Source organism: Vicia villosa, linkage group LG2 (assembly GCF_029867415.1).
Source record: "Vicia villosa cultivar HV-30 ecotype Madison, WI linkage group LG2, Vvil1.0, whole genome shotgun sequence".
NCBI classification, from domain to species: Eukaryota; Viridiplantae; Streptophyta; class Magnoliopsida; order Fabales; family Fabaceae; genus Vicia; species Vicia villosa.
This window is the reverse complement of record NC_081181.1, coordinates 80,379,326-80,400,978: the sequence shown is the minus strand read 5'-3', so window position 1 is coordinate 80,400,978 and position 21,653 is coordinate 80,379,326. Positions and strand designations below refer to the sequence as shown.

Genomic DNA, 21,653 nt, shown 5'->3' with positions numbered 1-21,653 from the left:
ATGAGCAGCACACACACTTCTGTCCAACTGGCTGTCCCCTTATGTGCATTGTTGGAGGCCTTGCATTGTTTGTAGGTTGTTTGCCATTCTACATTCAAGACAATTTTCATCAGAATTTGGAAAAAAGTTAATGAGCTATCTATACATGATTAGTTCGTCATTAATCATATATTAGCATAATAGGATTCTGGTAATGGCTTGTGTGTATGAAGTGATGCACTTGTGTTACCAACTTTGGCGATGGACCTTGAGCAAAGTATTTTCTTGCTTTCTTATATGAGATTGGCTTGTCTTCGTCCATGAAATCAGACAAATCCATGTCAAACATTGGACCGCGGTTGCCTAATTCCGAGCCGTATGACACCTGCCATGATCTAGATTCAACTAAAAAGCACTTTAGGAAAAGCCATTATCTTCAAGAAATGGTGATGGTCTAGATTCACTCAATTTACCAACCCATAACCAAACACAAGCTCATTCATTCAGATAAACCCACATAATCAATTACCCTATCTTGGCAGAAACAGATAAATCAATTACAAAATAAAAACAGTGCATAAAGTTGATGTTTTTTAAATCAATTACCCTAATCCCCTAATAAATAACACAACCAAACTCACCTAATTGTTGATTAAAATTAAACTATTCCCTAATATGTTAATAGCATTTTCTAAGCGTGCAATAATGGAATCGTGGAATCGTTGTGTGCGATAACGGAAAGGGAAGGGACATCGGAGAAATAAAGTGAATGAAAAAGGAAAACCTGGAAGAGTTTGTGGTGGCCGGCGGCGAGGTGTGGTTAACGGCGGTGAGGTGTGGCGGCGTTTTCCCGGAAGATGAGTTTGATGCAACTCCAATTTGATTTCGATAATACGGCGGATGTATCTGAGTTTTGTGGATTTTAGGGTTTTGATATGATACTCAATTAGTCATTTTCCTTGCACGCTTAAAAAATGCGATTAACATAACATACTCTTCAAATGAATGGGTTGGGCTTTGAGTTTTGTGGTTTTCAATTTTATTTTTTAAATTTTCATATCTTTTATTTTTATTTTTATTTTTGTTTAACTATGACTTTTATTTGATTAAGTTTTAGTCTAATAAAAATATTGTCATAATTTAATATTATAAAATTAAAAATAATTGATAAAATTAAGTGATTATAATTAATTCAAAGTTAAGTAATAAATTAATCTGACTAAATTAAATTATTTTAACAATTTATTAAGCAATTAGATTTATATTAAAAAATTGTCTTTTATTAAATAAAACTTTATTCATACACACTAATTCGGTTATAATTAAATCAATTTTTTTAAATAAAAAAATCAAGAGAAATTAGGAGGAGAGCACGATTGAACCCTATTTTTTCTCCCCACCATTATTCATATACACTAATTAACCTATAATTAATAAATATTTTTATACTGAATAATTATAAGAACCCTTAAATTCCATTAAATTCATATAGAGCTCAAAGGTAGTGCACTGTCGTTCGTTGTAAAATTCTTTACACAGTCAGTGCATCACAACCCTTAAAAATAAATATTTTAATTTTTATTTAAAGAAAAAGTCAAACATTTATAAAAGTTAACGGTTTGGATTTCACTGACAGTGTAAAACTACTTTACACTGTCGGTGTATTTCCATTAAATTCATATAAGAAATACTAAACATATTTTAATTTTATTTTTCAAATGATAAGAAATACTAAACATAGAAATACTATTTATTAAAACATAAATTGAAGAATTATATTAAATTTTAAAAACTAACTTTTATTAAATTTAAAAAAATTTAAATATATTAAATTTTTTGCAAAAAAAAACATTTTATTTTAAAAGAAAAATATTTTAAAAATCAAAAAATAATAAAAAGGAAATCCGCAGAAAGCTTTGCTCCGGAGTTACCTGCGGATTAGGATAATGTAATCTAGTGTGGTTTAATCTGCAGATTCAGTAATATAGTTTTGTTTTTCATTCAAAATATATATCTGCAGCAAAATCCGCAGGTATTCCTGCGGAATTTTCTGCAAAATCTTGATCTGTAGGAAAATTATCTGAATTTAATATTGTCCCAGGAAATTCCGCTGGTAAATCGTGAATTTCTAGTAGTGTTATTATTATTATTATTATTATTATTATTATTATTATTATTATTATTATTATTTTTAATAATTGTATGATCAATTGTTACCTCTTGCGGTGATTAACTATTGATGCGGAATTAAAAATGATCATGAGCGTTGAACGAATAACAAGAGCTCTAATTAGTTCACACGAAGATGGTCTTCAATCTTGGTGCTAGATGTTATGAATGAAGACTTTGAGTGAGAGAGAGCGAGAGAGGTGCTGCTAAGGTTTTACAAACCGAATTTGGTCAAGTAACAAATACTTTAGCACAAGGGTTTTGTTTATATAACTACTGTTAGAACAAGATTAAGATCTATGTTCAGAATTTGGTTTTGATGATAACAAGCATATATTTTGTAAGTAACAATTTTATTACTAATGATTTCATTGAGTGTGCAGATGTTATGCTAAAAGGCCTTATACGACATTCATCAAAAACAAGAATAATGATTGTATCAGAAACTGGCTTACAAGAAGGAATTACATTCAAGAGTTGTAGCTCTAATCCCTTACTCAAGAAAGAGAAGACCAAGTTAAAGAAACAATTTGAAACAAGAGCTATTGCTCTTAATCTGCTTTCAGAAGAAGAAGATCACATCCAGAAGTTGAAGACTACGAGATATTTTTTCTTGTAATAATATGTAAAACACAAGAGTTGTTGCTCGTATTATGTTATTTCTTAAGAAACTTTTGATAGATTGTTTAGGCACCAGAAGTGACTGCTAGTCAGTGTGTCATAAAAAATACGCACTTAGAATAGGAGAAAAATATGCTTAATTAGAAGCACACTTGTAATCTTCAGAAGAAAAATTCTAGTTTGAATTGGTGTTCCTTGAGTACCCCTTTGATTTGGATACTTGAGATGTCCAAGAATTCTAGTTAGACTATTAGAGGTGTATAGTCAATGAACGTTATATCTTATTGAGATCACTGAACCGTTCATTGTCTAGGGTTAGTCACTTGCAGGTAGCTTGTGCAGGAGTTTCTAGGTTGATGAACGTTATATCTTGCTAAGATCATTGAACGATTCATCATCTAGGGTTAGTCACTTGCGGGTAGCTTGTATGGATGGTTAGTCACAAGAAGGTTACTTGTGCAGTTGTAATCAAGATTGATTATAGTGGATTAAGTCCTCGGCTGAGAGAGGCAAAATCACCTGAGGAGGGTGGACTAGAGGTAGCCTTATTGAGAAGGTGAACCAGGATAAAAATGAATGTGTCTTTTACTTTTTGAACCTTCATTTAACTCAAACTTTCTATGCAATCCTTATTCAGAAGTTTGCTTAACCAAGTCAGAAGTTCTGATAAAGAAAAGAAACTAAATGAATGTATGTCTCGTTGGTTATGCATTATAATGCTTCCGCAACACTATCTAAAGCATATCCAAAAAGACGAGCTATTAGAAGGAAGGAAAGATCTATCAAAAAGGGAAATAAATATTGAAGAACACAATTCAAACCCTCCTTTCTTGTGTTTTTCTCCACCTCCAACTGCTTGTGTGAGCTACAAGCTAAACAAGCTCAATAAACACATTGTACCTTACAGGGTATATATTTCACTTAAGTGTATCGTATGTTATGATGTTTCGTATTTTACTTAAATACATCGTACCTTATGGTGCTCCTAATTTTATTTAAGTATATTGTACCTTATGGTGTTCTTTATTGCACTTAAGTACACACTGCCTTACAGTGTACCATGTTTCTATAATTAATGCTAGTGCATTGCAAAATCACACAATATGTCCTTATATGTGTAACATCTCTAGGTTCACGAGGCGTTGATAATTATATCTAATAACACATTTAATATATAAGATTAATTCCATTTTGGTCCCCGAATGTTAACCTCAGGGTTTATTTTAGTCCTTAAACTTAAAATACTATATTGGTCTTTTAACTCTTCAAAACTTACCATATTAGTCATTTTTTTTATCTAATTAGAGAAGGAAAAACTCAAAAATATTACGCAAAATTCATTGCTAATTAGGTAAAAAGGACTAACATGGTACACTTTGAAGAGTTAGGGGATCAATATGATACTTCTTTAAGTTAAGGGACTAAAATGAACCAGAGGTTAGCATACGGGACTAAAAAGGATATTAAACCTTAATATAATAAACCTGGAACATCTTGCAATTCTGTAAGAGAGAAATCAAACCTTGACCCAACAAAGAGTCAACATAATTACGATGGGCTTTAAATAGATGAAAAAGAGTGTCAAGGTCAGAACATTTTTTTTATATTCATACCAATATTGGAAGACTTTGATGTAAGCCTAGCTCACTAAGTGCAAATGTGAAGGAGAAATTGTCAGGTGATTTAGAACATTCCCCTTGAAGTTTTTGGTCAAATGACTCTAAACATAAGACGTGGGTGAATTGTGTGGGTTTGAAAAACATTTTCAAAACAAAAATTTCACATAATCAGAGTTTAAAAATATTTTGGAAAAACGAACACGATAAAAGCATTAGAAATGAGATAATGGAAATGCAGGAGAAATAAATAATTGGAAAGTAAAGAGTTAAGGGAAGAGAGAAAAGAACCTGAGATTTATATATGTTACGTCTCGTGAAGTGACTTATTCCTCTCCCCAAGGAATCCTTCTTGGGAGTTTCCATTAAGCTGAGAGCTTTTGACAGGTTTTGACCACGAACCTCCTTATACAAGGATTGGAGTTTTACAACGGCTAACTTCCTAATCAAACACGTGGTTTTAACTACTGAGACCCTCCACAGCCAACTGAGATACTACCACCAAGACAATCTCGAACTAACAGAGAGCTATTATCACAGGGCAAGCTCACAAACCGATTGAGAGTTTTAATAACGGAGACCTCCCAACAAAACATAAGTTTTAACTAGTTTACCTCTACAACCAAACAATACATTTTCACTTGGTTTAGCTTACAACCAAAACAAAAATTTATCCTAATGATAATTTACAATATTTTCCTTACACCACACAAAACCTCACAAATATAAAACACCACTCTCAAAATCACTAAGGCAAAAGTAAGAAAATAAAGGGACAAAGAGAGAATAGTGAGATAAATGCACTTCAAATGCATTTTCTGGTGTGTAAGGAAGTGAAAGAGATCCTTCTATTTGTAGGACAAAAGTTGGCTAAAAAAGGAAAAGACCCACAAGCATTTTTAATGTTGATAATTGATTAGGTTATCCATATAATTGATTATCAAGTTGTTAGATGGAGTTTTCGACACCATGTTATCAACAAAGGAAAGAAAATATCTTTTTTAAGATATTACGAGTTTTTCGACAAAAGAACATGTTTGTTGAAATGCCGTCGAATTCACCCTTTGTAAGAAGGAAGCATTGGACGTGAACTTAGAAATATTTGCTAAGTTTTATGTTTGTTCGAAGAAAGGGGTGTGGCCTTCGACGGATAAGTTGAATTTGAATAAAGGAATAACTGAACTTCGTCCTTATTCGTTTTATTAGAAGACGCATGGAGCTTCAGGGAGAAAGGAAGGCATGTCGAACAAAACGTGACATGTTCTGAACGAAAGACCGTTAGAAACGCTTATTTTCAATTTAGTATATATAAGAGTCTTAGCATCAGAATTCGTGTGTTCATTTGGGTACAAAATCTCACTAAACACTCAAAGTATCTACATGTTGATAAAAGAGTCCCTTGAGAATGTACGTGTAAACACCATCTTTATCTTTTTTTTACAGTTTTATAACTTATTATTTCCAGAGTTTTACTTCTTTTAATTTACTTTCAATTGCCTTTATTTTGCTTTCTTTACAAGTTTATGACATTACTTTAAAGAATCACTTAGATAAAAAAAACAAATGTTATCATAAAATCATGAGCATTGTCAAAATGTTCTTCATTCTCAAGAACAAAGTTTAAAGTAAAATAACACATGTCCTAGGATCAATCTAGTCGATTCTGTGAGTAACCAAAGACTCTTGTTTTTTGGAAGACTAGCGTTTGTTTACTAATTTTTACTGTAAACAAATTGGCATGCCTAGTGGGACTTGTGCTTCAATTGAAAATATTTGTTCTTGTAAAAACAAAATTCTTCATTATTTTCTAGTATTTTTCTTTGTTGTACGAGACTTAGAAGTGGTAAATTAGCCGCAAATAACGGAGAAATACCTAAAAGAAGATACATTAGGAAAATGGCAAATCAAAGTCTGCCAAGTAGCCAAAATTCCCCTAACAATAATGAAGTACCACCCTAGTCTCTTCGATTTTGGCACCCATTTCAGATGCTATATCGTCTTTAACAAGTTCGACGCCAATGCAGTCGAACACTCAAATTGGCCCTATTTTGACTTATGTAGGACCACATGGTCCACCAGGGACCCCCCACCGATGGGGAATGTAACACCCGTTTTTCATTTAAGTATTTTATTTAATTATGTGCTATGTGATTTATTTAATCATTAAGTGATAAATTATATGCTTATGTGATATTCGTGTTATTCATTGAGTTTTTATAATAAATATCATGAGTTAGTGAGTTAGACGAGTTATTGGGCCTAAGTGGACATTAGTGAGTGGGGAGTGTTAATTAGAGCCCATTAGCAATTAAAAAGTTAGTAAGAGTTTCACAAAACAAGGGTTTTAGAGGAAATAGAAATTAGAAGCTCCTTTGGGGATTTTGGTGAAAGAAGAGAAGAGATGAGGGAAGAGGAGAATCTCAAGGTTGAAGATAGAGTTGGCTTCAACCCAAACCTAAGGTAAGGGTGAAATTTTTTCATGCTAAAGGGATGTATGATGATGTTTAGGGTGGGTTGGATTATATGATTGAACCATGGATTATCCTTGTGTAGAAATGTTAGGGTTTATGAACAAAATGCATGAATTTGTGATTAGAAATGTGTTTTGATTGATGTTTGATGTTAGATGATGGTAGATTTCGTGTTTATACATGTTTAATTGCTGTTTAGAATGAGTTTTGGCTGGAGAAAGGGTGATTATGCAGGTCTGATTGCTGTTATCGTTTTTCTGCAAAATCGTGCTCCCGCTAAGCGGATGTGGGTCCGCTAAGCGGATGTTGTTTTATCTGGAAAACTAAAGAGGCTCGCTAAGAGGATCCAGTCCGCTAAGCGAAGCCTGTTTCGTAAAAAGATTCTGCCAAGCACGCTTGTGGGCCGCTAAGCGGACCCTGTTTTACCAAACTTGTCCAAACTTTAAAATAATGTATCTTTTGATCCGTAACTCCTTTTTGTATGCCGTTTGAACCTTCGTGAAGCTCTAATTGATGTCTTTCTAGTGTATATGCTTTGAATATCTTTGGAAACTCTTATGGATCCTTTTCTTGAATTGGATTATTGTATGATGTAATTGTTGTTGTGAGATGAATTGTTGTTGTATGATGATGCAACATAGTGACGTGATAATGACGTGATGCATTCTTATGGATGATGGTCATTTTTAGTGGTGTTGTGACATATTGTCTGTGTTGTATGTGTTGTGTTGGTGTGGATGTTGCATTCATTGTTCATATCCATTTGCATAAGTGACGGTGGCCTTTTGGCAAAAGCGACAGTGGCCTTATTGGCAAATAGCGACGGTGTGCCCAATGGCAAAATTGAGACGGTGGGAGTTTTACTCCAAATTGATACCACATGCATTTGCATAAGTCGAGTCGCATTTAAATGGAATGTAATGTTATGCTCAATATGTGTTTGTATGATATGGTGATGTGATGTTGTTGAGACGTAGCGATGAGATGTTTGCTTGATGTATTGGTGTTATATTTGTGAATGGAATATGAAGTTATACTTGTTACTTGACGATCTTACCGTATGGCTAGATGTTTAGCGAATTGAACTGTATAACATGTTATGTGATGAGAAGTGGTGATATGTGTATGATCTTTACTACGCTTTGAATATTATCATACGTTTCTTTATACTGAATAATATCTCACCCCTTCTGTTTGAATGTTATCCTCTGTTGGTAACGTGCAGGTAATGACGTAGAGTAGTCGTGTACCTTATAGCTCGAGTCAATGTGTCGATGCTCTGATACGTAACACTCAGGGGGATGTCGAATTACTTGCTTATGTCTTGCTTCTTGTTGTTTACCTTTTGTTGGATTTCATCATTATGTTATGTCGAGACTTGTGGGATATATTGCGCCATGTTGGCCATGATGTTATGACTTAAATTGTTGTTCATATTTGATTTCCGCTGCGATGTGATTACTTTTTGGCATTGATGACTAATGCATTGAATATGGCCCTCCTTTATATGTGTTATGTATCTATGTTGATGAGCATGGCATGTGAATGTGTTATTAGTCGATTAAATGTGACGCCTCGAATCATGATGTTTGAATTAGTTTTAAGATTTTTGCACTCTGATTTTCCTGTTTATTTCGGGGTAGATTTGGGGTGTTACAGGGAATATTTCTCAAAGGCCCTTAGGGCCTCCCAGTTTTACTATGCCTATGAATGGTCGCGAACAACCTTATGGCATGCCAACTTCGTTTATGACCGGTTTTCATAATTCAACTTTGACATATTCAGAACCTATAATGAACATAACCTCTCCATTACAAGGTTCTAGGTATGTTGTCAATAACATGGGTCGAATTAGCCAACCTTTTGGGACATGATTCTCGTCCCAAATGGCAAATTTCACAAATAACTCCGTAGGAGTGATTAGACAACAAATGGAAGAAAGAAACCATGAAATAGTCCAAATGCTTGCACAAACAATGGATACCATTTTTAACCCTTTAATCTAAAACACCACTCAGGCGAACCAGTACATTGCAGCGTAAATGACGCGCATCGCTAAGTTTTTTTGTGTACCCCAACCCCCACCACAAATTCAAAGGGTCTGGATAAGAGAAAATCAAAGGGCAACTCTTGGAGAAGACCCAACAATAAACCAAAATCAACGAAATACACCCCAACCAAATATGGTAAATCAAGGAGGGGCTGTCGAACCACCAAGGATCGAACATCTTAGGCAAGAACAACAGATCCCAAGAGAGAGGGAGAGAGAACCAAGGGTAGTAATGGTGGATAGAGACCGGAATGTTGACGAAGTCATACATCAAATTTGACATGATAATATGGCAGTAGACAACAATTTGGCAGCCATAATCGAACGAATCATGGCTCGAAACGGTGAAAATGTTGGCCTTCATTGGCCAAGTTACACTTTCCCTCTGAACGAATACATCCTATAGTTGGATATTCCCCCTAGATGGAAGGTCCCCAAATTCACCAAATTTTCTAGGGACACTACCGAATTTACTGTTAAACATGTGGCTAGGTACTTAATAGAAGCAGGTGAAATTGTCATGAATGAGAACCTTAGAATTAAGTACTTCCCAAGTTCGTTAACAAAAAAGGCTTTTACATGGTTCACTACGTTGCCAGTGAATTCGATTCATATCTGGGCACAATTGGAAAGATTGTTCCATGAATAATTTTACATGGGACAAACCAAGATTAACTTGAAAGAATTGACAAGTGTGAAGTGAAAGTTCACTGAGCCAATAAATGATTATCTAAATAGGTTTCGTTTACTCAAAGCCAGATGTTTTACTCAGGTGTTTGAACATGAGTTGGTCGAAATGGCCGTAGGGGGTTTGGATTATTCCATTAGGAAGAAACTAGATACCCAACACCTGCGAGACATGGCCCAATTGGCTGGTAGGGTTCAACAAATAGAACACTTGAAAATTGAGAAAGCTAGAGCAAGTAAGAATAATAGAAAATAATGGATAGCCTATGTCAAATACGATGAAGGCGAATAAGGGTGCTATGAAGAGCCTTTCGATGTCGAAGAAGGCGAAATAGACTTTGCTGAACTTAAGCAAGGACCCCTAACTTTTGTAAGGGCTTGGCGTCTTCGAATGGTAAAAATCCAATCGAACCTGATAAGGGAGATAGGTTCCCTAATAAAACTTATACCTTCGACGTCACTAAATGTGATGAAATTTTTGATTTGTTAGTTAAAGATGACCAAATGATAGTACCTCCAGGTGCTAAAATACCCCCTTTAGAACAAAGGAAAAAGAGGGGTTTATGCAAATATCATAATTTTTTGGGCCATAAGACATCTCAATGTTTTCTTTTCAGGGATCTCGTTCAAAAGACAATCACTAAAGGAAGGCTGAAATTTGGGGACAAATCAAAAACCCAAATGAGGATCGATGTTGACCCCCTGCAAATAAGTGAGGCTCATTATGCCGAATCATCTGCAATTAACATGGTTGCTCTCACTGAAGACTGTGCCAAAGAGGTGGTTATGGTCGAAGTGGAGGATGTCACACATGGAATCACTGAAGGTTCCACCCAGATGGTGACAACAGAATTTGCTAATGGTTTCATGCAGGTTGATGACGTGACTAAGGCTACTGAAGGCCTTGTAGTGAAGTTGCAGGATATGGGCATCACTGAAGATGCATGTGTCGAAGTCAATATGGTCGAAGTTTCACAAAAGGTTGAGATGAAAGTGGACGAAGAGGCCAAGAGACAAGAAGAATACAACTAAGTGGCATTTCCCAAGAGACCAAGACACATCAAATATCATTTTCCTTAAAAAATTTGAAAACTGATTCAACCACAATCTTTTTCTTCTAAATTTTTAAATAACGAAAGACTATTTTTTTAAATAACCTCTTTTTTTAAAAAAAAATACTCAAATAACCACTCTTTCAGAAAAAATATCAAAGTAACCACTTTCAAAATAAAAAAAATCGCCACATAGAGGATGCGCCACACGGTGTGACGCATGCATTAAAAATAAAAAGGAGACGCTACACTGCATGGCGCACGCACCTCTGTCATGCCATGCAATGTGACATGTACTTAAATTTTTAGAGGAGACACCATTTAGTGTGGTTACTTAGTTGTTTTGGTAACAACTGAGTAGTTATACTGAATGACACCTCCTTTTAAATTTTAATTGCATTCACCAACATTGTGGCGCCTCCTCTTTATTTTCAATGCATGCGCTACACAGTGTGACACCTCCTCTTTATTTTTAATAAATGTGTCACATAGTGTGACGCATTCTGGTGTGGTAAATTTTTATTGTTTGAAAAGTGGTTACTTTAATTTTTTTTCTTCTGAAATAGTGGTTATTTGAAAAAAAAACTTTCTTATTTTTGGTATTCATAATTAGTATTCATATTTGCGCACAAAATTTCAAATTGATATCCAAAACACTATAGGCACCAGTATTGAGAAAAAGGATAGAAAGACTAATCTTGACTAATGTTTTTGTTATCCAAAACTAAAAATCCTTTTCTAAAAATAAAAAACATTTTACTATTATTTCAGTCCATTGTTTGTCAGCATCACCCTCATCTTCAAAACCGAAAAGCTTCCATGGAAGCGGGAACCGCGCTCCGTCTCCATTTTACTTTCCACACTCCCATTTCCCTATCAAACCCCACTTCAAAACCCAAAACCGCATTCACTCTTTCATCTTCTCCTTCTCGTTCTCATTCTTCCACTGTTCACAGTTTCCCACGCCCAAAGCCCAAACGCGATTTCCTCGCTGATTGGGCTTCACAAAACGACGACGTCGTTCGCCCCCTCCCAATCTACATCGGAACCACCTCTCTCTTCGCTGTCCTCTTCAATCGCGCCATCTCCGGCATAGCTCCCGTCGCCGACGCCGGCAGGTCCTCAATCTCTCTCGATTAATTAAAAGGTTGTTAGGTTAATGATTGTTAATTAGTGAGTTAATGATTGTTAATTAGAGTGTTTTATTTTTGCAGTTCACAATCTAGAGCAGATCTCTTAACTTTAGGATTGGCTGTCACTAATATTTTGGCTGGCCTTGTATGGCTTTCCATAAAACCCAAAACTATAGCTGTGGTGAGCCTCTTACCTTTGCATTTCCATTTTCATTTATCTGTTTGTTATTTTAGCTTCATAATTTGTTTTTAGGTGTGGCTGTTATGGCTTGTTTTGTGTTTTCTCTAACTATTTCTCTAACTAAAAAGCCTCAAACTTTCTTAAATCAGAATCTAATTTAATTTTTTTTCTCTAGAAGCTATTGTTTTTCCAAAATAAGCTGACTTAAAGATGCCGATAATAGGCTTGTTTCTGTCCAGGTAAATCCTCAGGGAGCTGAATGCAAGAAGCTGTGCACTGACCTCCCCGATGTTGCACTTACCGAGCTGCTCTGGTAATGCTCTTTATGTCAACTTGTTAGCTAATTTTGGCTTTTTAACTCATCCCTTGGTCAAGCACTTTTCAATTCTATATAAAAAGTTAATGATTGAAAATTTAGATAATTAATATGGCGTTCTTTGGTTGTTATAATTCATCAAATTTGCAGTAAGTGAAGTAAAAGAATGGATGCTTTAGGGCTTGGATATTTCATATTATGATTGTCTTAACTATTGTGATTTAAATAAATTAGATATGAATGGTGTGAAAAGAAAGCAACATGCCAACATGTTATTACTTATATAATGTGGAAAGTTCATGTGCTGTGATCTCAGCCAGTAATATGGAAGCTATTGCTTTAAATAATTAGCTTTTCCCTTGTTTGTTGACAGTAAAATATCTTTTATAAACTATTATTAGGGTTTGGGAATCTCTGTCAGATGTCACCTGCTGCCGATCACTTGTTATTGTTTATGAGAGCAGTTGTGTGCTTCAATTTGGTTTTGCTGCAGAGTCTTCTCCTGGGAATGGTGAGGTTGTAAGTGTGGACACCGATAAATTGATGCAAGGATCAGTATACCAGGGTGTTGTGAAATCTGGAACTCGTAAGTTTCTGACAGTATATTGTCAACCATGAATCATTCCTCACAAGGGCCTCTGCTCTAGTTGCCACTAGTTCAGTACTTTTCATTGAAGTGTGCTCCAGTAGTAAATAAAATGTTTTGAATATTTTTTATACATTTTCAGAGAGTTATTTGGCTAATCTATCTCTTTATCCGGGGAAGTCTGAGCTACCATTTCTGCCTTCAAATACTCAGGTATTGTGTTTTTCTGTGTTAAACTGGTTCAAATACCCTGTGCTTTAACTAATTCTTTGGTCTATATTCAAAACTTGTATGAAGCACAAACTATTGTTTAGAAAGAGTGAAACGTGGGTGGAGTGTAGGTAGATTTTGGGGACAAGTAAATCAAGAAACTGTTGTGAACCTTTGGGTATAGTCTGATTCTGAATAAAATGTGTAGACACAGTAGACTCATTTTTTCTCCTATAAGTAAACTCTTGGACTGGGGCACATAATTTCTGCTAGGGAATTGTGGCTGGTCCTAGTAAAATAGACACCGTGTGTGTGTCTGTTGCCTGTAACAAGAGATGTAAAGGGGCTAAGATATTGAATTGACAAGCTACTGAAGATATTTCATGACGGGATATATCAAGATAACCAAATAGCAACTCAACTTCTTAAAGACGGTTATGTGCGAGACAAGAAGGCCCAAACTGCATTTTGAAAACAGAAGGCTGTAATTTCAGTGCTTCCAGTCTCAGGAGTCATGGATTTTCACAACATTTTATGGTTGAGACTTGAGATAGACCCTTCTAGCAAGGGGTTAGGGACAATATATGCCAAGAATTTGCAATGCACAAATTAAAGAGCAGAAAAGCTTGTTCTCCTCTAAGGGGAGCTCCTCCTAAATAAATAAAGAAGTTCTTCGATAATTCTCATGTATTATTTATTCCCTTACTTACATAGATATTACTCTAGCTAGTACTATTATAGTTGTCAGTGATGATTTATACACTTAGGCTTTGCTTGGGAGTTTGGAGGGGAAGGGAGGGGAGGACTTTAAAGAAAGGGAAGGATCGAGTGAAAAGAATAGAAGGATTTAGGTGGGGAGGTTTTGAAGAATTTATTTTTATTCAAAAACCAAAAAACCCCTAATTTGAGGGAACTAAAAAATTGTATTTGAGGAGGGGTTTGGAGGGTTTTGGAGGGCTTAGACAATTTGTTCAAATTATTTATGTTGATTTAGTATTCTAAAAATTAAAAAAGCTTTAATAATAAGCATTCACATATCATTCTATACAAAATCTTTTTTTAAAAAAACATAAAAGATTTGTTTGTTTTTTAAAAAATTGTTTTTTTTGAAGTATTAGAATATCCTCCGCATGGACCGCGATATCCCCCTCCTCATCCACCAAACCTTGTCCTCAAGGTGGAAATTTCGGCAAGCTGATTGGAAGTGAAAGTGATGCCAGTCTTGGTGTCATGTAGATCAATGTGGCTACCCATAGCACATCAGCGTCGTAGGTTAATTGACTAGGTAATCCAATCTCCACACATCACAAGATTTCACTCCCTCCTCTCGCGATATCTACGTGGAGACTTGTTATCATTTCCTTGGTCATTCCTGCATCTTCTTCAAAAACTCAAGGCGAGGGACTGTGATTGCCATTAATTGTGGTTCAACCATTTTTATTAGAGAAGGTGCATCTGCTACATAGTTCTGAGGGCCCGGTTTATAAACAATGTCGTAACAGTACTTGAGGAGCTCAGCCACTTTGAATTGTTGCTCCGAGGTTTGGATCACCTGAGTCATGAGTTCCCTAAGCTTCTTTGATCAGTGTGAATGGTTAATTTGCAGCCAAGGATGTAAGTTCTCCACATCTTGACTGCAGAAGAAATAGCACAGAGCTTCCCTCAGATGTTGAAGCAGTAAGTATTTTAGGGCAGAATTTCTTACTAAAATAGCTAATTGGGTGTTCTTGCTAAGAGATAACTGCCCTCAATCCTCATGCTAAGCCCAGAGCCACCAGTATCCAGCATATACTCATCATCAAAGTTAGCTAAAGCTAAAACCGAGGCTTCAGTCATAGCCTGTTTAAAGATTATCATGGGATGAATTTTCAATGCACAATTTCAAGAGAAGAAAAATTTGTTCTCCTTCGAGGGGGACTCCTACTAAACAAATCTATATTTATTTTTGGATTATTCTCATGTACTAGTCCATAGCCCCTTTCTTACATTTATAGTACTCTAGTTAGTCTATTATAGCCGTCAATGATGATTCATACATTTAGCAATTGTCCTTACCAACAGAATCCTAAGGATAAAACAGGGATAGATCTTCTAGATCTTTCTTACAAGCTAGGTTGCATGAGAATGGGCCTTATATTAGAGTGCACTCGTTTGAGCCTCTTAGAGCATGAATATCAGTAAATTTTTACCGTTCTTTCACATATTCCGATGTAACCGTGTTAGAAAACTATGGATAATCACCTTGCTGTCCCGTGTTTTAGTTTGCAAGCGTCTTTCTGCACAATTATGCTCCTATACATAAATAAATTGGGGTAAAAATATTTATATAAAATTAAATTTGAGGTATATTGTGTTTAATGGGACCCATTATAGAGTTTTTGATAGATTGTTTGGATATTTTAAAAATGTAGAGGAGTTGTTTAAATAATTGAGAAGTTTGAAATAATATAAAATATTTAGTCGGGTCCATTTAAAGAACCCAAATGGGTTCTTTGGATGTGGGTGCTCTTAGGAGGAATTAACTTGCCACCCCCTTACTTATACCTGTCGCTCTCCATATTGCATGCTTTTACCATTATACCCTTGCCTAAAGTTACCAATTTTTAAAAAGTATGAGTTTTTACTGGAAATTTCGAAATTATACCGGGAATTTTGAAATTTCAGGTAAAAACTCATAAAATTTTACAAGCAACTTTGAAATGTATGCGTTTTTACTAGAAATTTTGAAATTTCCGATAAAAAATTCATGAAATTTTTTACCATCAATTTTGAAATGTTTGCTTTTTTACCGGAAATTTATGGTAAAAACACTTGTATTTTTTACCAAATTTTTTGAAATGTATGTTCCCGGAAATTTTGTTCGTACTTTTTAACTCAAATTTGTCTATGGGCAGTTTGGAAATTATCAAAATATGGGGGGTGTCAGGTTCAACTTGGGGTTTGGCAAGTTAATTCCTCTGCTGTTAGGCACCTCATGGCCTCTCAAACATTTGGGCCTAACCCTGTTAGTTAATTCCTCTGCTCTTAGGCACCTCATGGCCTATCAAATATTTGGGCCTAACCCTGTTATGTTTGGCCTGATTTGGGGAACCTCTTCCCGTGTGTCATTTCCTTTTCAGCATGGTTCAGGTCCTCAGTATGGTCTGTGACAATATACCTCTGCAAGGAAGTAGAACAAAAGCATTTCAGAGTCAAGCATTATCAGAATGGCCCAAAATAAGTTAGTGTAAGAAAAATAATTGATGGCAATAAATGAAGGCAATTCGATGTGGCACCATTTTATAGGAGGGTTATATTAGAATAAGCAAAAGGTCTATACTCTATTTGGGTGGCGGTTGATTGGTTAGCCAAATATGCCCATTTTATGGCCTTAGCCATCCTTTCACTTAGCCAAATATGCCCATTTTATGGCCTTAGCCATCCTTTCACTGCCAGTGAAATAACTGTGATGTTTTGTTTACATGGTTTCTTTTCATCCATTTTATCGGAGAGACCAGATTGAGGGAATCATAGAAGAAACTATTTTTGATGGTGGGTACCTAATTGAAGTTCATTATTGCCTCCTACTCACAAGCAAACAACCTTAAAGAGATGGTTTGCTGAGTTACCGAGTGGGTTGTCTGCGCTATATAATAAGGACTAAACTAACGAAATTGTTGGATTGGTTATGCCAAGGCAAAATTATGGTTCAACACTAGTTTCAGCAATGTCTCCGAGACAAGTTACTTTAAAGTTTAAAGCCTTTTATGGACAAGATCTGCCCATTCTGTTGAAGGGAAGCACTATTCTGATAAGTACCCAGTCACTTGAAATTGGGGAACATTCCCTTAAAAGCTAGTAATTAAGAAGAAATAACCAAGCCACTTAAGTACTCTAATGAGCATCCCATACTACTTATGTGGAGGCATCATATATCATACTATATTATATAATACCAAAATACCTATCATATTCCATCTAAGATAGAATAGGAGGTATGTGTAAAGAAAACTACAGAAGGAGTAATATCTTATATGGAGGCCTTATTTTGGCTTGTGATTTGTATCTTTATATGTATTCTTAAGTGATGCAACTTTCATCTATGGCAAAAAGTTACCATATAAGATTTTGGCAACTCTTTCTGACTGAATCATGTACGTCAGTCAAAGAAAAGAAGCAAGGAAACAATTTAAGGAGGGCCAGGATAAAAACTGATTGGTAATTGTGACTCGTTGATCTCCTTGCCTCTGATCATGTAAAACTGCTCTGTTTTCTTGAGATTACAGAAACATTCTTCCTTGCCCTCTGATTCCCTCCTTTGCATTCTATGATTTTGTCGAATACTCCTTCCGAACTGATATATACTTAAAAAATAAGTTATATTTAGTATACTCAAGTATGAACAAATTCCAACTAACTTCATTATGTTCAATGCCATCATTTCAACACTAGCTTTTACTAATGTTCTTATAGAAAATTGAATGAAGTGAAAGAGTAGTTTGAGAAATATAACTGTATTTTTTCGCACATTGAAAAAAAGTAAATGATGTTAAATAATATTTTTAACTAGTGTAAAATTGGTTACTTTTACTTATGTATGAGTCTAGATGGAGTATGTTGTAGTAATGTTTAATAACGAAAGTTATTGGTACAATTGTTATCTGTTAGGCAGTAATTTTACAACCACTTGGAGATAGAGGAATTGCAATTATTGGTGGTGACACAATACGTGGTTTCACTACTTCTGATCAGGTACATCTCATCTTTCATATATTTTTTTTCAATGACATCTATCTGAATATGTCAAAATATTTTAATCTTTAAACATGTTATATTATCAGAGGACTTCGATATGTTATGTTAATATATAAAAATAAGTTTTCATGTTTTTACCTCTTCAAAACAAATTAATTTGGTTGTTTCAAGTGTTTAAAATTTGTTGTTTGGCATAACTATTGAAATGCTTACAGGCATGGATAACTTATATTGGAGAGAAGCTGGATTCTACTCTTGCAAAATATGTGAAACCGCACCCTTACTTAGTTACTTAAGTTTCAAAGAAGTTCAAGTAGCTTCTGTTTGTTTATAATTGATTACAGTAGTAATATATCCTTGTTCTTCATTAGGAATACGAGGTTAAAATTGATTCGATGTATTTATTTTATTAATTATTTACAGCAGTTTTAAATTGATTGCTTGCCAGTCTAATTCATTTGTTAGTAATAAGAAGATATTGTAGAAGATTAAATAATCAATTCCTCCAGAATAGGCAAGGCATGGCAATGGGGCAGGGGCGGGGGCGGGTTTAAGCAGACCCGCCTCCGCTCCTAAACTCGGTCAGGGTTAATAATTGTTCGCCCGCTCCCGCCTTCAACAAGAAACGAGTTTCTCCATCCTGTCCTTATCTGTATAAATTATATATTTTTTGAATTAAATATTTATTTCAATAACAATAAAAATTAATAATTAAACTAAAAAATTGATTATTTCAAAAATAATTATAATGTATGATAATTTTTATTTAAATTGTATTTTTAAAAAATAAATAATAATTCTAAAAACATGATGATATTGTAAGATTAAAAAGTGTAAATGAGTAATAAAATTATTAAAAATAAATGAAATAAATTAAATTTAGTTGGCAGGTGTGAGACGGGTGCTAGCATCCCTGTTTTGTAAATAAAACTCGGATTTTCTCTACCCCGCAACTGTCCCTGTTTAAATCGAGTTTTTCCCGTTAATTTTTGGGAAGGAGGTCAGACGGGGACAAAGTTATGAATTTAATTGATATACACTGACAGTGTAAAGCAGTTTTACACTGTTAATGAATCGTAACCGTTAAATACTTATTGAAATTTAACTTTTATTTTAATTATTTATAAAATAATATTTGTGAATTGTTGTGATGCACTGACTCTCTAGAATCGTAGAGTTTGGACATTCACACCTCAAATCTCAGAAATTTGAGGATAAATAAAATATTACAATTCCTCCTAGTTATTGAATTTGGATGCGAGTAGATAAAAAATCTATCTTTAAATGATGTAGAGCAACTTAGTGTCTTAGGGTCCGTTTGTTTTGGTTTTTTTTAAAAATGATTTTTATAGTGTTACCAAATTTTGTGAAAAAAAATTTTATAAAGAAACTTTTTATAAAATTTTCAAATGAAAATTTTGTTTGAATAGTTATTCTTAAAATGTGATTTTAGGTATTTCATCTATTTGTGGGGAAAAAATTTGGATATTAAAATTTTAAAAAATCACTTAATTTTGAAGGTATATCAAATAGATTTTCATAAAAATTGTTCTGGACTGGGCCAAAGTTAGGCCCAATATAGTTTCGGCCCAGTAAACCTCAGAGGCCCACGTTCCTCCATGACCCTCTTCTGCACCTAGGATGCTCACCTTAGACATGCTCGGCCGCCCCGTATCCCCGGAGCATGTGGCACCCGGCATGATCGCGTGTTCCCCGTGAGCCAGCGCTCGGCACTAACATTCCCACGAGCACCTCCGTTGCCGAGGACCCTGCTCCGCGCGGGGCTCCTTCATATCCAACCCTCCGAACAGCACGGATCCCACGTGGCTCCTAAAAGACCGCGTCTCCCTTGAACTTCGGAGCGGTTAACCAGGACAGAGGGCATACACGCACCTCCGATATTTCCGCTCAGGAAACCTGGCAGTCTCCTAGTTGGGCTTGGGAATCCAACCCAATAGCGAGATCATGGCCCAGCGCTGGGGGCTATAAATACCCTCTTTGACTAGAGGGTCAGGTATTCAATTCTCTTCTAACCTTAGCTAGTACTTGCTCTCCTTTGCTCCTCTACTCACTTTGGCATCGGAGTACCTTGCGGGTACACCCCCCCTCTCACTTCACGAAGACCCAGCATCCGAGCAGGCCTTGACGACTCTTCTGATCAGGTACGATCAGTGGCGCCGTCTGTGGGAACAAGCTCCCCCTTCTTTAAAGAAACAAAGATCAAAGCTAATCCATCCTTCGATTGTCATGGCCGGCAACAACAACAACACCGTCCTCGTCCCGACCCCCGATCCTTTCCGTCTCACGAAAATGATCGAGGAATCCAACCCGGCTCTGCATCGACGGGGGGGACGACGACGCTCTGCTGAAGGGAATGGGAGGTCAGGTCATGAGACCCCCCAATCCATCAGAAGACCACCGCCTCAGCACGTCGAGCAGGCTCAGAATGACGAGCCCGAGCAGCTCCAACCTCAGAACAACGGAGAGGAAACAGCTCGGAACGATCGGAACGCCGAGTTGATCCAAACCCAGCCTGAACAACCGCTGGCTCGCGTCCAACACGAGACTGACCACAGGGACGGGCAGACTGCCTCCTCCTCCACCCGTTCCCTTGAGAGACCGAGAACTCACCATGGGCAGACTCGGGATGCTACTGATGCCCGTGGGGAAACCGACCCCGCAACCCTCGTCATCCTCAAAGAGCTGCAGCGGACCAACCGCCTCATCCGACTCCAGGGCGAACGGATTGAGAAACTGGAGAAGAGGCATCGTCATCGTTCTCCCCCGCGGAGGCACCGTCGATCGCGTTCCTCCTCTTCGCGCTCCCCGCCTAGGAGGACTCGCCGACGCTCACCATCCTCCTCGCGATCTCCACCGAAAAGATCCCGCCGCCAGAGGTCCTACTCGCGCTCCCCTCTGCGAAAGAGCAAGAAAAATCGGAGGCCTGAGCCCACAGAGGAGGAGAGCCCTTCTCCCGACAGAGAGGAAAGAAGGCTCGCCAGGAAAGGGAGGAAACCTCGCAAGGAGGAACCCGCCCGGCGTAACACACACTCGATCTCTCCGAGCGCCAGCGACGAGGAGGAATTCCGCAGCCCCTTATCCGAAAGCATCCGAAGGGCCCGCCTTCCCCGAGGAATGGAAAAACCCCCGACTTTGGATGCGTACGACGGGACTACAGATCCCGACGATCACATCAGGAACCTGGAGGCCGTCATGGAGTATCACGTCGTCCACGGCTCCATCAAATGTCGGATCTTCCCGACCACGCTCCAGAAGGGGGCAATGATCTGGTACAGGAATCTCCCTCCTAACTCCATCAAGTCTTGGGCCGAGCTCAAGGAACTCTTTCTGAGTCACTTCACTGCTTCCCGCCGTCAACCGAAATCAGAGGCAAACCTCGAAGCTGTAGTCCAAGGGACCAACGAGCCTCTCCGAGACTACCTCGACAGATTCAACAAGGAGGCCGTCCAAGTGGAGACGACCGATTACATGAAAAGGTATCTCCTCGAGCGAGGGCTCCTCCCCGGCAGCGAATTCAGGAAAGCGATAAAGATCGAAAAAATGCGATCTATGAACGCCATCTTGAAAAGGGCGCGGGCTTTCATCTCCTTCGAGGAAGGCGAAGCGGCCGCAGTCAAAGCATCAAAGGGAAATGGCGTTACTCGGAGCTCGAGCCAAGACCCGTCCGCCGCACCCCGAGCAAACGAGAGAAAGAGGGACGACAGGTCCCGCGACACAAAGGATCGCAGAGGGCCAGCAGGACACTTCAACGACTATACCCCCCTGAAAGTTTCACGGGAGAAGATCCTGGCCGAGTGCATAAACACCGAGTTCAGAAACTCCAACAT

The 21,653-nt window shown here is 37.1% G+C and overlaps 1 protein-coding gene across 2 annotated transcripts; it reads left to right on the top strand.

The window, feature by feature from the left end:
* The first annotated feature begins 11,356 nt into the window (after window positions 1-11,356).
* On the top strand, window positions 11,357-18,258 carry LOC131651567 (protein COFACTOR ASSEMBLY OF COMPLEX C SUBUNIT B CCB4, chloroplastic). 2 transcript variants are annotated; one of them, XR_009298419.1, is made up of 7 exons: window positions 11,357-11,763; window positions 11,860-11,959; window positions 12,199-12,272; window positions 12,677-12,861; window positions 13,004-13,074; window positions 17,723-17,802; window positions 18,021-18,057. XR_009298419.1 is itself a non-coding variant. In XM_058921226.1 (7 exons), the coding sequence occupies exons 1-7, from the start codon at window positions 11,465-11,467 to the stop codon at window positions 18,099-18,101; spliced, it is 894 nt and encodes a 297-aa protein (XP_058777209.1). In that variant the 5' UTR covers window positions 11,359-11,464; the 3' UTR covers window positions 18,102-18,258. The 2 variants fall into 2 exon arrangements, 1 of the variants encoding a protein (XP_058777209.1); XM_058921226.1 differs by having other exon boundaries at window positions 11,359-11,763; window positions 17,719-17,802; window positions 18,021-18,258.
* The last annotated feature ends 3,395 nt before the right edge of the window (window positions 18,259-21,653 follow it).